This window comes from Salvelinus namaycush, chromosome 5 (genome assembly GCF_016432855.1).
Source record: "Salvelinus namaycush isolate Seneca chromosome 5, SaNama_1.0, whole genome shotgun sequence".
Taxonomy (NCBI): domain Eukaryota; kingdom Metazoa; phylum Chordata; class Actinopteri; order Salmoniformes; family Salmonidae; genus Salvelinus; species Salvelinus namaycush.
In genome coordinates this window covers 74168581-74181991 of record NC_052311.1, presented here as the reverse complement: position 1 = coordinate 74181991, position 13411 = coordinate 74168581, and the positions used below count along the sequence as shown (strand labels likewise).

Sequence of the window (13411 nt, the reverse complement as noted above, 5' to 3'; positions counted from 1 at the left end):
ATCTGGTATAGTGCTGGGATCTGATGTAGTGCTGGGATCTGATGTAGTGCTGGGATCTGATGTAGTGCTGGGATCTGATGTAGTGCTGGGATCTGATGTAGTGCTGGGATCTGATGTAGTGCTGGGATCTGGTGTGGTGCCGGGATCTGGTGTGGTGCCGGGATCTGGTGTGGTGCCGGGATCTGGTGTGGTGCCGGGATCTGGTGTAGTGCCGGGATCTGGTGTAGTGCCGGGATCTGGTGTAGTGCCGGGATCTGGTGTAGTGCCGGGATCTGGTGTAGTGCCGGGATCTGGTGTAGTGCCGGGATCTGGTGTGATGCCGGGATCTGGTGTAGTGCCGGGATCTGATGTAGTGCCGGGATCTGATGTAGTGCCGGGATCTGATGTAGTGCCGGGATCTGGTGTAGTGCCGGGATCTGGTGTAGTGCTGGGATCTGGTGTAGTGCTGGGATCTGGTGTAGTGCTGGGATCTGGTGTAGTGCTGGGATCTGGTGTAGTGCTGGGATCTGGTGCTGGGATCTGATGTAGTGCTGGGATCTGATGTAGTGCTGGGATCTGGTGTAGTGCTGGGATCTGATGCTGGGATCTGGTGTGGTGCTGGGATCTGATGTAGTGCTGGGATCTGATGCTGGGATCTGGTGTGGTGCTGGGATCTGGTGTAGTGCTGGGATCTGGTGTGGTGCTGGGATCTGGTGTGGTGCTGGGATCTGGTGTAGTGCTGGGATCTGGTGTGGTGCTGGGATCTGGTGTGGTGCTGGGATCTGATGTAGTGCTGGGATCTGGTGTAGTGCTGGGATCTGTGGTCCAATGATTTGAGGATTGAAAATGCTTTCCTCCATGAAACTGCTAGTAGTTGAACTGGAATGACCCAGACTCAGTATTAATAAACTCTAGTGTTGAATCCCTGTAGGTATTAGTGTTTAAACAACTAGACTTCACGTGTAGACAGATGTTTACCAGAACCAGCACACTAGATGATGGATGGATTATTACATTGATTACTCACCTGCAGCATGAACTCCATGCTGATCCTGTTCTCAATGAGCCTCATGACCAGGTGGGCTTTACACTGGAACATCTTATAGTACTTCCAGGACAGGGTGTGAGGGTGCTTGATGGAGAAGTGGAGGTGAGGGGTAGGACTAAGAGAGGGAGAGAGAGAGATGAGAGGGAGGGGGGAGAGAGTGAGGGATGAGGAGAGAGAGATGAGGGGGGAGAGAGGGAGGGATGAGGAGAGAGAGATGAGGGGGGAGAGTGAGAGGAGGGAGAAAGAGAGAGGAGAGAAGAGAGAGAGATGAGAGGGGGGAGAGAGTGAAGGATGGAGAGAGAGATGAGATGGGGGAAAGAGTGAGGGATGAGGAGAGAGAGATGAGGGGGGAGAAAGAAAGGAGAGAGAGAGGAGGGAGAATGAGAGAGGAGGGAGAAAGAGAGAGGAGGGAGAAAGAGAGAGGAGAAAGGGAGGGGGGAGAGAGTGAGGGATGAGGAGAGAGAAATGAGAGGGGGGAGAAAGAGAGGAGAGAGAGAGGAGGGGGAAAGAGAGAGGAGAGGGAGAGGAGGGAGAAAGAGAGAGAGGAGGGGGAAAGAGAGAGGAGAGGGAGAGGAGGGAGAAAGAGAGAGGGAGGAAGATTAAAATCAGAAAAAAAACTACTTCTCAACAACACCTCACTCCATCTCCTCAGCTTGTAAACTGTAGCATCTTTAAGATAAACTACAACGTGGACTTACTAGCCAAGTCATTGACAGGCAGTACACAGACAGGCGTAAGTGTTTGCATAACGTGTCGATAGCTCTCCAAGCCCACTCCAGGAGTGTAGAGAGAGGTCTGATTTATGACAAACACTTGAGATGGTGCCAGCGGTTTATTGGGCTGGAATGAATCAACTCCACTCTTCACTTGTTTCTTTACTCTCCCGTTGGAAATCTTCACATCGGCATATAGGTTGATAATTGAAACCAGAACACCACTTCTCTGTGAGAGATACAGGCTTGTAGACCAACACCCCTCAACAGCAGTAGCAACAGGAATGTCTGACCTGTAATTTACTTGCTACTAGGTGGTTGTAGACTGGTAGAACAGACAACACATTCATCCTCCTCATTGGCGACACAAATCAAAGTGTGTTGACACTGAAAGTAAGAGGTTGTTTAAGCACTAAGGCACCTCGGGGGTTTGTGGTATATGGCCAATACACCACGGCTAAGGGCTGTTCATGACCACGATGCAACGCGGAGTGCCTGGACACAGCCCGTAGCCGTGGTATATTGGCCATATACCACAAACCCCCGAGGTGCCTTAGTGCTGTTATAAACTGGTTACCAACGTAATTAGAGCAGTAAAAATACATGTTTTGTCGTATCAATGGTATACGGTCTGACATAACACGGCTGTCAGCCAATCAGCATTCAGGGCCGGAACCACCCAGTTTATAACAGAAAACAGATTCATCCCCCTCATTGGAGCCACATATCAAAGTGTGTTGACACTGAAAGTAGGTGGTTCTCATGCCATTCATCAGCCATGTTAAATGACCTTTGAACCAACAGGGAGCTGCTCTCACTTGTCCTTGTCTTTGCCTCCACCGAAGGTCGGGTGTAAGAGAACTCCTCCCATCTTCAGCTCATACTCCACCATCTTGTCCAGTTCCTGAGAGAAAACCACACTTCATAGTCATGTGTTTATTTAGCAGAGTGGGACCAGCATTACCAATATAGTCATGTGTTTATTTAGCAGAGTGGGACCAGCATAACCAATATAGTCATGTGTTTATTTAGCAGTGGGACCAGCATAACCAATATAGTCATGTGTTTATTTAGCAGTGGGACCAGCATAACCAATATAGTCATGTGTTTATTTAGCAGAGTGGGACCAGCATAACCAATATAGTCATGTGTTTATTTAGCAGTGGGACCAGCATAACCAATATAGTCATGTGTTTATTTAGCAGAGTGGGACCAGCATAACCAATATAGTCATGTGTTTATTTGGCAGAGTGGGACCAGCATAACCAATATAGTCATGTGTTTATTTAGCAGTGGGACCAGCATAACCAATATAGTTGTGTGTTTATTTGGCAGAGTGGGACCAGCATAACCAATATAGTTGTGTGTTTATTTGGCAGAGTGGGACCAGCATAACCAATATAGTTGTGTGTTTATTTGGCAGAGTGGGACCAGCATAACCAATATAGTTGTGTGTTTATTTGGCAGAGTGGGACCAGCATAACCAATATAGTTGTGTGTTTATTTGGCAGAGTGGGACCAGCATAACCAATATAGTCATGTGTTTATTTGGCAGAGTGGGACCAGCATAACCTATTCCCTATATTTGTATTTTTTATTTAACCTTTATTTAACTAGGCAAGTCAGTTAAGAACAAATTCTTATTTACAATGACGGCCTACCCTGGCCAAAACCCCAACGACGCTGGGCCAATTGTGCGCCGCCCTATGGGACTCCCAATCACGGCCGTATGTGATGCAGCCTGGATTCGAGCCAGGGACTGCAGTGACACCTCTTGCACTGAGATGCAGTGTCTCTGATCCAGTGGCGGTACTGGTTCACCCCCTACATCTTTGATCCAGTGGCGGTTCTGGTTCACCCCCTACCTCTTGGATCCAGTGGAGGTACTGGTTCACCCCCTACCTCTTTGATCCAGTGGCGGTACTGGTTCACCCCCTACCTCTTTGATCCAGTGGAGGTACTGGTTCACCCCCTACCTCTTTGATCCAGTGGAGGTACTGGTTCACCCCCTACCTCTTTGATCCAGTGGCGGTACTGGTTCACCCCCTACCTCTTTGATCCAGTGGAGGTACTGGTTCACCCCCTACCTCTTTGATCCAGTGGAGGTACTGGTTCACCCCCTACCTCTTTGATCCAGTGGCGGTACTGGTTCACTCCAAAGGTCTTCTTCAGGTACAGACCATAGATGTAGCCAGAGATCCCCTTCAGCACCCACTCATCAGCCCTACAGAACACAGACCAGACAACAGGTAAGGAGACCCCTCCAGGCGACCGGCAAGGAGACCCCTCCAGGCGACCGGCAAGGAGACCCCTCCAGGCGACCGGCAAGGAGACCCCTCCAGGCGACCGGTAAGGAGACCCCTCCAGGCGACCGGCCAGACAGGCAAGGCGACCGGCCGGAACGACGTCATTTTAACCAGTTTGGCAGACGTTTACTAACTTACCTTTTATTGCATAAAAAAGAGAAACAATATACTTTATTCAACCATGGTGGTTTTTAACTCAGACTAATTTAATGAATACTGGCCGTAGCTTCATGTAATGAGATGAAATCCTGTGAAAATGTGTAACACACAGAAAGTGCTAAACCTCTCTTTACAAGCTGGATACGAGCTCAGTTTCAGAAAACAAGCTGACTTCAATTACAGGCTTGAAAAGAAATGAAACCACAAGATTAATTGCAAGCAGGTGACGGGTCTTCGTATCAAAAAGAGAAAGGCCTATTTGATTTCTCTGTGGTCTTACACAACTGTGGCTTTTTAATACAAGACACATAAATAAGACTAAGTGGAGCTTCCACATCTGACTTAGTTTTAAACACTTAATAAGACAGGGGGTCCATTGTTTGCAGGGATCCTTTGAAGCCGTCGTGAAACCTCAGCCTCCACAACTGACAGCAGTCGCACTTTTGCCAAGAGTCCCACCCCCCCTCGGCTGTAGACACGTTGCCAAACACATACACAGATTCATCATACTGGGACACTCTCAGCTATGCCAAAGCTTTGCTCAATTTATGCCTGGTACTGAATACAATGATGAAATATAATTTCAGTAATCTCTCTGTACTAGACTTCTAGAAATCTGGATAGGAACCCACAGTTACCACGCTGTTCTTAGGAAACAACAATTCCAAATAACACTGCCGAGCTCCTTGGGCACCGACGAGCTCCTAGGTTGAACCAGGAGTGCTTCTTACGTTTGATGTGTGTGTGTGTGGTCTCTGTAGGCTGCTCCACCACTCCACTATAACCCGTCTGGTAGTACTCAGTACCTGTAGGCTGCTCCACCACTATAACCCGTCTGGTATTACTCAGTACCTGTAGGCTGCTCCACCACTATAACCCGTCTGGTAGTACTCAGTACCTGTAGGCTGCTCCACTATAACCCGTCTGGTATTACTCAGTACCTGTAGGCTGCTCCACCACTATAACCCGTCTGGTATTACTCAGTACCTGTAGGCTGCTCCACCACTATAACCCGTCTGGTAGTACTCAGTACCTGTAGGCTGCTCCACTATAACCCGTCTGGTATTACTCAGTACCTGTAGGCTGCTCCACCACTATAACCCGTCTGGTAGTACTCAGTACCTGTAGGCTGCTCCACCACTATAACCCGTCTGGTATTACTCAGTACCTGTAGGCTGCTCCACCACTATAACCCGTCTGGTAGTACTCAGTACCTGTAGGCTGCTCCACCACTATAACCCGTCTGGTATTACTCAGTACCTGTAGGCTGCTCCACCACTATAACCCGTCTGGTATTACTCAGTACCTGTAGGCTGCTCCACCCCTATCACCGGTCTGGTATTACTCAGTACCTGTAGGCTGCTCCACCACTATAACCCGTCTTGTATTACTCAGTACCTGTAGGCTGCTCCACCACTATAACCCATCTGGTATTACTCAGTACCTGTAGGCTGCTCCACCCCTATAACCCGTCTGGTATTACTCAGTACCTGTAGGCTGCTCCACCACTATAACCCGTCTGGTATTACTCAGTACCTGTAGGCTGCTCCACCACTATAACCCGTCTGGTATTACTCAGTACCTGTAGGCTGCTCCACCACTATAACCCGTCTGGTATTACTCAGTACCTGTAGGCTGCTCCACCACTATAACCCGTCTGGTATTACTCAGTACCTGTAGGCTGCTCCACCACTATAACCCGTCTGGTAGTATTCAGTACCTGTAGGCTGCTCCACCACTATAACCCGTCTGGTATTACTCAGTACCTGTAGGCTGCTCCACCACTATAACCCGTCTGGTAGTACTCAGTACCTGTAGGCTGCTCCACCACTATAACCCGTCTGGTATTACTCAGTACCTGTAGGCTGCTCCACCACTATAACCCGTCTGGTATTACTCAGTACCTGTAGGCTGCTCCACCCCTATAACCCGTCTGGTATTACTCAGTACCTGTAGGCTGCTCCACCACTATAACCCGTCTGGTAGTATTCAGTACCTGTAGGCTGCTCCACCACTATAACCCGTCTGGTATTACTCAGTACCTGTAGGCTGCTCCACCCCTATAACCCGTCTGGTATTACTCAGTACCTGTAGGCTGCTCCACCACTATAACCCGTCTGGTATTACTCAGTACCTGTAGGCTGCTCCACCCCTATAACCCGTCTGGTAGTACTCAGTACCTGTAGGCTGCTCCACCACTATAACCCGTCTGGTATTACTCAGTACCTGTAGGCTGCTCCACCCCTATAACCCATCTGGTAGTACTCAGTACCTGTAGGCTGCTCCACCACTATAACCCGTCTGGTAGTATTCAGTACCTGTAGGCTGCTCCACCACTATAACCCGTCTGGTATTACTCAGTACCTGTAGGCTGCTCCACCCCTATAACCCGTCTGGTATTACTCAGTACCTGTAGGCTGCTCCACCACTATAACCCGTCTGGTATTACTCAGTACCTGTAGGCTGCTCCACCCCTATAACCCGTCTGGTATTACTCAGTACCTGTAGGCTGCTCCACCACTATAACCCGTCTGGTAGTATTCAGTACCTGTAGGCTGCTCCACCACTATAACCCGTCTGGTATTACTCAGTACGTTACTCACCAGGACATCCTGGAGATGAAGCAGCCAAAGAACTGCTGGGCCAGAGCCTGAGCTAAACACTGTCTGGTCAGGGGGGTCTGGTCTATGATCAGGGCACTGTGGAGCAGATTAGTACTGACAGGAGAGAGGAAGAGAGACGGGGGGGGGGGGGGGGGGGGGGGAGAGCGGGGGGAGAGGGGTACGGGAGAAGAAAAACCATGTTCAGTTTGACTTGTGCCAAAACAAGTCAGCATTATGAAAAGTGAAAGCGAGAAATGAATGGTTGAGGAGAGCTGTTCTTTGTCCCCGAGGGAAACTGCAAAAGCACCTGAGGCGCAGGTCTTAACCGAGTAAATATTGACGTAATAGTTCTAAATCAAACTATTTTCAGTGAAAAACTCGCGGAAAATGTAAAACATTAAAACAAACAGTGAGAAGTTTCCACAATACGATGTAAATATCCAAACGTTGCGAAACATCGTTCTAAAGTAAAAATGTGTTGTTGATGGAGAGTAAAGTCACATAAAGAACGGTATCGGGACTAGAGACTGTAGCCACCTGAAGATGCTCATGGACGCGTAGGAAGACACCTGGACGTAGGCCTCGTCCACAAACACAGTCTTGAAGCAGGAGTAAGGATATCGACAGGTCAGGATCTCCTCGTAGAACTCAAAGATCTCATGCAGGTAGGACATGGAGTGTTTCAACAGGGGCAGGAGCTGGGGCAAACAGAAGTGGGTCACCTGGGAAATGGAAAAGTATCTTTAAAAAGGTGTCAACGCAGCAAAATTACAGAAGTTCCCTCTGGGGGGGGGGGGGGGGGGGGTACACTTATTCTGTTTCTGTTGTATTCTATTCTATCAAAACGTATGTTTGAAGAGAACCATCTTGGACAATATGTCAGTATAGCACGCAGGGTTCCTAGACTGATTCACACATCCTTGAAGCTGCTTCAACCAACAGAGTATAATGAGTCATTCTCCACCTAGTGGTCGTAGGTGGAAAGGTAATCTGCTTAAATATACACCGAGTGGACAAAACATTAAGAACACCTGCTATTTCCATGACATAGCCTGACCAGGTGAATACAGGTGAAAGATATGATCCCTTACTGTCACTTTGTTAAATTCACTTCAATCCGTGTAGATGAAGGGCAGGAGACAGGTTAAAGAAGGATTTTTAAGCCTTGAGACAAGGATTGTATATGTGTGTCATGCAGAGGGGGAATGGGCAAGACAAAAGATTTAAGTGCTTTTGAACAGGGTATGGTAGTAGGTGCCAGGCGCACCGGTTTGTGTCAAGAACTGCAATGCTGCTGGGTTTTTCCACACACACACACACACACACACACACACACACACACACACACACACACACACACACACACACACACACACACACACACACACACACACACACACACACACACACACAAACAGTTTCCCGTGTGGATCAAGAAGAATGGTCCACCACCCAATGGACATCCAGCCAACTGGACACAACTGTGGGCAGCATTGGAGTCAACATGGGCCAGCATCCCTGTGGAACACTTCCGACACCTTGTAGAGTAGATGCCCCGACGAAGGTGTTCCTAATGTTTTGTACACTCAGTGTATATGTCAACATATTTTACCCTCCATGGTTGCCTACCTCTATTCTCTACTAGCTTCTACTAAATCCATTCTCCTTTCAGAACACCCTACTGGCTTCTACTAAATCCATTCTCCTTTCACAACACCCTACTGGCTTCTACTAAATCCATTCTCATTTCACAACACCCTACTGGCTTCTACTAAATCCATTCTCCTTTCACAACACCCTACTGGCTTCTACTAAATCCATTCTCCTTTCACAACACCCTACTGGCTTCTACTAAATCCATTCTCCTTTCACAACACCCTACTGGCTTCTACTAAATCCATTCTCCTTTCACAACACCCTACTGGCTTCTACTAAATACATTCTCCTTTCACAACACCCTACTCTATGGGCTTCTACTAAATCCATTCTCCTTTCAGAACACCCTACTGGCTTCTACTAAATCCATTCTCCTTTCAGAACACCCTACTGGCTTCTACTAAATACATTCTCCTTTCAGAACACCCTACTGGCTTCTACTAAACACATTCTCCTTTCAGAACACCCTACTGGCTTCTACTAAATCCATTCTCCTTTCAGAACACCCTACTGGCTTCTACTAAATACATTCTCCTTTCAGAACACTCTACTGGCTTCTACTAAATACATTCTCCTTTCAGAACACTCTACTGGCTTCTACTAAATACATTCTCCTTTCAGAACACCCTACTGGCTTCTACTAAACACATTCTCCTTTCAGAACACTCTACTGGCTTCTACTAAATACATTCTCCTTTCAGAACACCCTACTGGCTTCTACTAAATCCATTCTCCTTTCAGAACACTCTATGGGCTTCTACTAAATACATTGTGGTGGGTAATACTGGGTTTCTATGCTTTTCCACAGACACACAGTACCTCATGCATGTAGGGGTCGACCAGGATCTCAAAGGGCCCGACAGACAGTGAGATGTTGGAGGCAGCGGTGGGGATGGGGAGGACGTAGTGGAAGGTCTTCTTCCTCATGTCATGGGTATAGACCGTCTCTACCAAGTCCCCACAGGACACAGCCACCATAGAGGCATCCACTGTGAACTCCAGCTTCCAGGTGCACAGCTCAGAGTACGAGTCCACACAGGGGAACCAGAACCTGGGAGAGGAAGGCCGGTGGACAACAGTGTAGCTAGTCAAGGAGCAAGGAAGGATGAGGCTTGTGACAACATATCTGATAGTATTACATGGAGGAGAATGAGAGGGAATGAAAGCGAGAGAGTAGAGAGAATGACAGAGAGAGAGGAGAGATAGAGAATGACAGAGAAAGAGGAGAGTGGAGAGAGAGAATGACAGAGAACAGGGAGAGAGAGAGAGATAGAGAGAGAGAATGACAGAGAAAGAGGAGAGTGGAGAGAGAGAATGACAGAGAACAGGGAGAGAGAGAGAGAGAGATAGAGAGAGAGAATGACAGAGAAAAAGAGGACAGTGGAGAGAGAGAATGACAGAGAACAGGGAGAGAGAGAGAGAGAGAGAGAATGACAGAGAGAAAGAGAAGATAGAGGAGAAAGAGAGACACTAGACCAGCGTAGACAGCACAGAGAATAAAAGTCTGAATATGACATCCATCAACGTCTCCCTCCCCACCTTGTGGAGTTCTGGTATCCGAAGGAGAAGACGTGTGCTCCTCTCTCAGCCATGCTCCCCTCTACGTCAGGCACCACAAAGTGAAGGCCTCCTTTAGGCTGGTCCAGAGAGAACTCAATGTACACCTTCAGCACATTCATCTCTGAAGACATACAAACAGTCAATTATCTACAGGGCACTAAGTTCAATTGTACATAAACAATACTTTAAAGCTTCTGATGCTATGCATTAAGCTAAGAGCATTGCAGGACATTAGCCTGGTTCCAGGTGTGTTGGTGCTATATAAACAGATCTAGGACCAACCAGGCTATCAGAATACGCCTTGAACCTTTATATTCAAACCACAGAGCCAAGACTCAGATGAGTCAGATGCAACGGAGGTCAGTCATTCACCAAAGGCCATAATATAGATGAACCCAATTCAGAGACAACATTTCACTGGAACAAGACGAGGTTCAGTATTACCGTCTCCCTGCTTCCACAGCTCCGAGGGGACTTTGATGACCAGCTCGCCGTGTCCAGCATCTGGGTCCACGGCGCTGACTGCTGCTGTGTAGGCACTGGAGAAATAGTTCAGGTTCCTCCTGCAAGGGACAGGGCAGAGAGAGGAAGAGGTGAGGACTTACTGCAAGTCAGTGTTATGAAAGTAGCTGTGTAATACAGGGGTGATTCTCAAGTCTTCTCCTTGATTCCTCCTGTCCTCCTCCCACCACTTTACATACATTTATGTAATTTAGCAGGAACTCTTATCCAGAGCAACTTAGTGTGCCTTCCACTAAGGTCGATAAAACAACCACATATCCCAGTCATTGTTTCTTGTGAAAACATCAGAAAGAAGAACATTGGAGGATGAGACGTACTGTTGAGTTCAGTTTCCTCCATGGAGAGTTATGAATACTAGACCATGTGTGTATGAGGACAATACTTACTGCTTGGACTCGTGGTGGCAGACCTCTAGAGTAGGGTCATTGTAAATGAATGGTGCTTCCAGGTCGTTGACTCTGACCCTGTAGATCCTGCACTGCTTGCTGTTGAGTTTGATCCGGTTCAGGTTGACCACAGTTGGGAAGATGGTCAGCTCCACAAAGCCCTGTCAAATAGAGGGGTGTGTCAGTTGACAAGGATGAGAAACTAGACTGGTTCTACACGGCCAAATGACTTAGACTACATATATTTATACTGTTGTTTTCAATGTCTCGCAGTAGAAATATGTTTGGTTCTCAGTCATTTGGCTAGGTTCTACAGATACAACAGGGATATAGTCTACAACTGGGTTCTACAGATACAACAGGGATATAGTCTACAGCTAGGTTCTACAGACACAACAGGGATATAGTCTACAGCTAGGTTCTACAGATACAACAGGGATATAGTCTACAGCTAGGTTCTACAGATACAACAACAGGGATATAGTCTACAACTGGGTTCTACAGATACAACAGGGATATAGTCTACAGCTAGGTTCTACAGATACAACAGGGATATAGTCTACAGCTAGGTTCTACAGATACAACAGGGATATAGTCTACAGCTAGGTTCTACAGATACAACAGGGATATAGCCTACAGCTAGGTTCTACAGATACAACAGGGATATAGCCTACAGCTAGGTTCTACAGATACAACAGGGATATAGTCTACAGCTAGGTTCTACAGATACAACAACAGGGATATAGTCTACAGCTAGGTTCTACAGATACAACAGGGATATAGTCTACAGCTAGGTTCTACAGATACAACAGGGATATAGTCTACAGCTAGGTTCTACAGATACAACAGGGATATAGTCTACAGCTAGGTTCTACAGATACAACAGGGATATAGTCTACAGCTAGGTTCTACAGATACAACAGGGATATAGTCTACAGCTAGGTTCTACAGATACAACAGGGATATAGTCTACAGCTAGGTTCTACAGATACAACAGGGATATAGCCTACAACTAGGTTCTACAGATACAACAGGGATATAGTCTACAGCTAGGTTCTACAGATACAACAGGGATATAGCCTACAGCTAGGTTCTACAGATACAACAGGGATATAGTCTACAGCTAGGTTCTACAGATACAACAGGGATATAGTCTACAGCTAGGTTCTACAGATACAACAACAGGGATATAGTCTACAGCTGGGTTCTACAGATACAACAGGGATATAGTCTACAGCTAGGTTCTACAGATACAACAACAGGGATATAGCCTACAGCTAGGTTCTACAGATACAACAACAGGGATATAGTCTACAGCTAGGTTCTACAGATACAACAACAGGGATATAGCCTACAGCTAGGTTCTACAGATACAACAACAGGGATATAGCCTACAGCTAGGTTCTACAGATACAACAACAGGGATATAGTCTACAGCTAGGTTCTACAGATACAACAACAGGGATATAGTCTACAGCTAGGTTCTACAGATACAACAACAGGGATATAGTCTACAGCTAGGTTCTACAGATACAACAGGGATATAGTCTACAGCTAGGTTCTACAGATACAACAACAGGGATATAGCCTACAGCTAGGTTCTACAGATACAACAGGGATATAGTCTACAGCTAGGTTCTACAGATACAACAGGGATATAGTCTACAGCTAGGTTCTACAGATACAACAGGGATATAGCCTACAGCTAGGTTCTACAGATACAACAGGGATATAGTCTACAGCTAGGTTCTACAGATACAACAGGGATATAGTCTACAGCTAGGTTCTACAGATACAACAGGGATATAGTCTACAGCTAGGTTCTACAGATACAACAACAGGGATATAGTCTACAGCTAGGTTCTACAGATACAACAGGGATATAGTCTACAGCTAGGTTCTACAGATACAACAGGGATATAGTCTACAGCTAGGTTCTACAGATACAACAGGGATATAGTCTACAGCTAGGTTCTACAGATACAACAACAGGGATATAGTCTACAGCTGGGTTCTACAGATACAACAGGGATATAGTCTACAGCTAGGTTCTACAGATACAACAACAGGGATATAGTCTACAGCTAGGTTCTACAGATACAACAGGGATATAGTCTACAGCTAGGTTCTACAGATACAACAGGGATATAGTCTACAGCTAGGTTCTACAGACACAACAACAGGGATATAGTCTACAGCTAGGTTCTACAGATACAACAGGGATATAGTCTACAGCTAGGTTCTACAGACACAACAACAGGGATATAGGTTACAGCTAGGTTCTACAGATACAACAGGGATATAGTCTACAGCTAGGTTCTACAGATACAACAGGGATATAGTCTACAGCTAGGTTCTACAGATACAACAGGGATATAGTCTACAGCTAGGTTCTACAGATACAACAGGGATATAGTCTACAGCTAGGTTCTACAGATACAACAGGGATATAGCCTACAGCTAGGTTCTACAGATACAA

At 46.6% G+C, this 13411-nt stretch overlaps 1 protein-coding gene across 5 annotated transcripts in view; it reads right to left on the bottom strand.

Moving 5' to 3' along the window:
- Positions 1-13411, bottom strand: part of taf2 (TAF2 RNA polymerase II, TATA box binding protein (TBP)-associated factor) — a 48243-nt gene that overhangs the window by 33865 nt on the left and 967 nt on the right. For all 5 annotated transcript variants that reach the window (XR_005477056.1, XR_005477057.1, XM_038995208.1 and 2 more), the window contains exons 3-11: positions 10933-11093; positions 10469-10587; positions 10004-10145; positions 9284-9515; positions 7346-7530; positions 6809-6922; positions 3865-3964; positions 2559-2644; positions 1007-1142 (exon numbers count right to left, since the gene is read on the bottom strand). Coding sequence is in view for 3 of the 5 variants with exons in the window: in XM_038995208.1 (XP_038851136.1) it covers positions 1007-1142; positions 2559-2644; positions 3865-3964; positions 6809-6922; positions 7346-7530; positions 9284-9515; positions 10004-10145; positions 10469-10587; positions 10933-11093 (1275 nt within the window). In the remaining 2 variants the exon portion in view is untranslated. The remainder of the gene's footprint in view (positions 1-1006; positions 1143-2558; positions 2645-3864; positions 3965-6808; positions 6923-7345; positions 7531-9283; positions 9516-10003; positions 10146-10468; positions 10588-10932; positions 11094-13411) is intronic.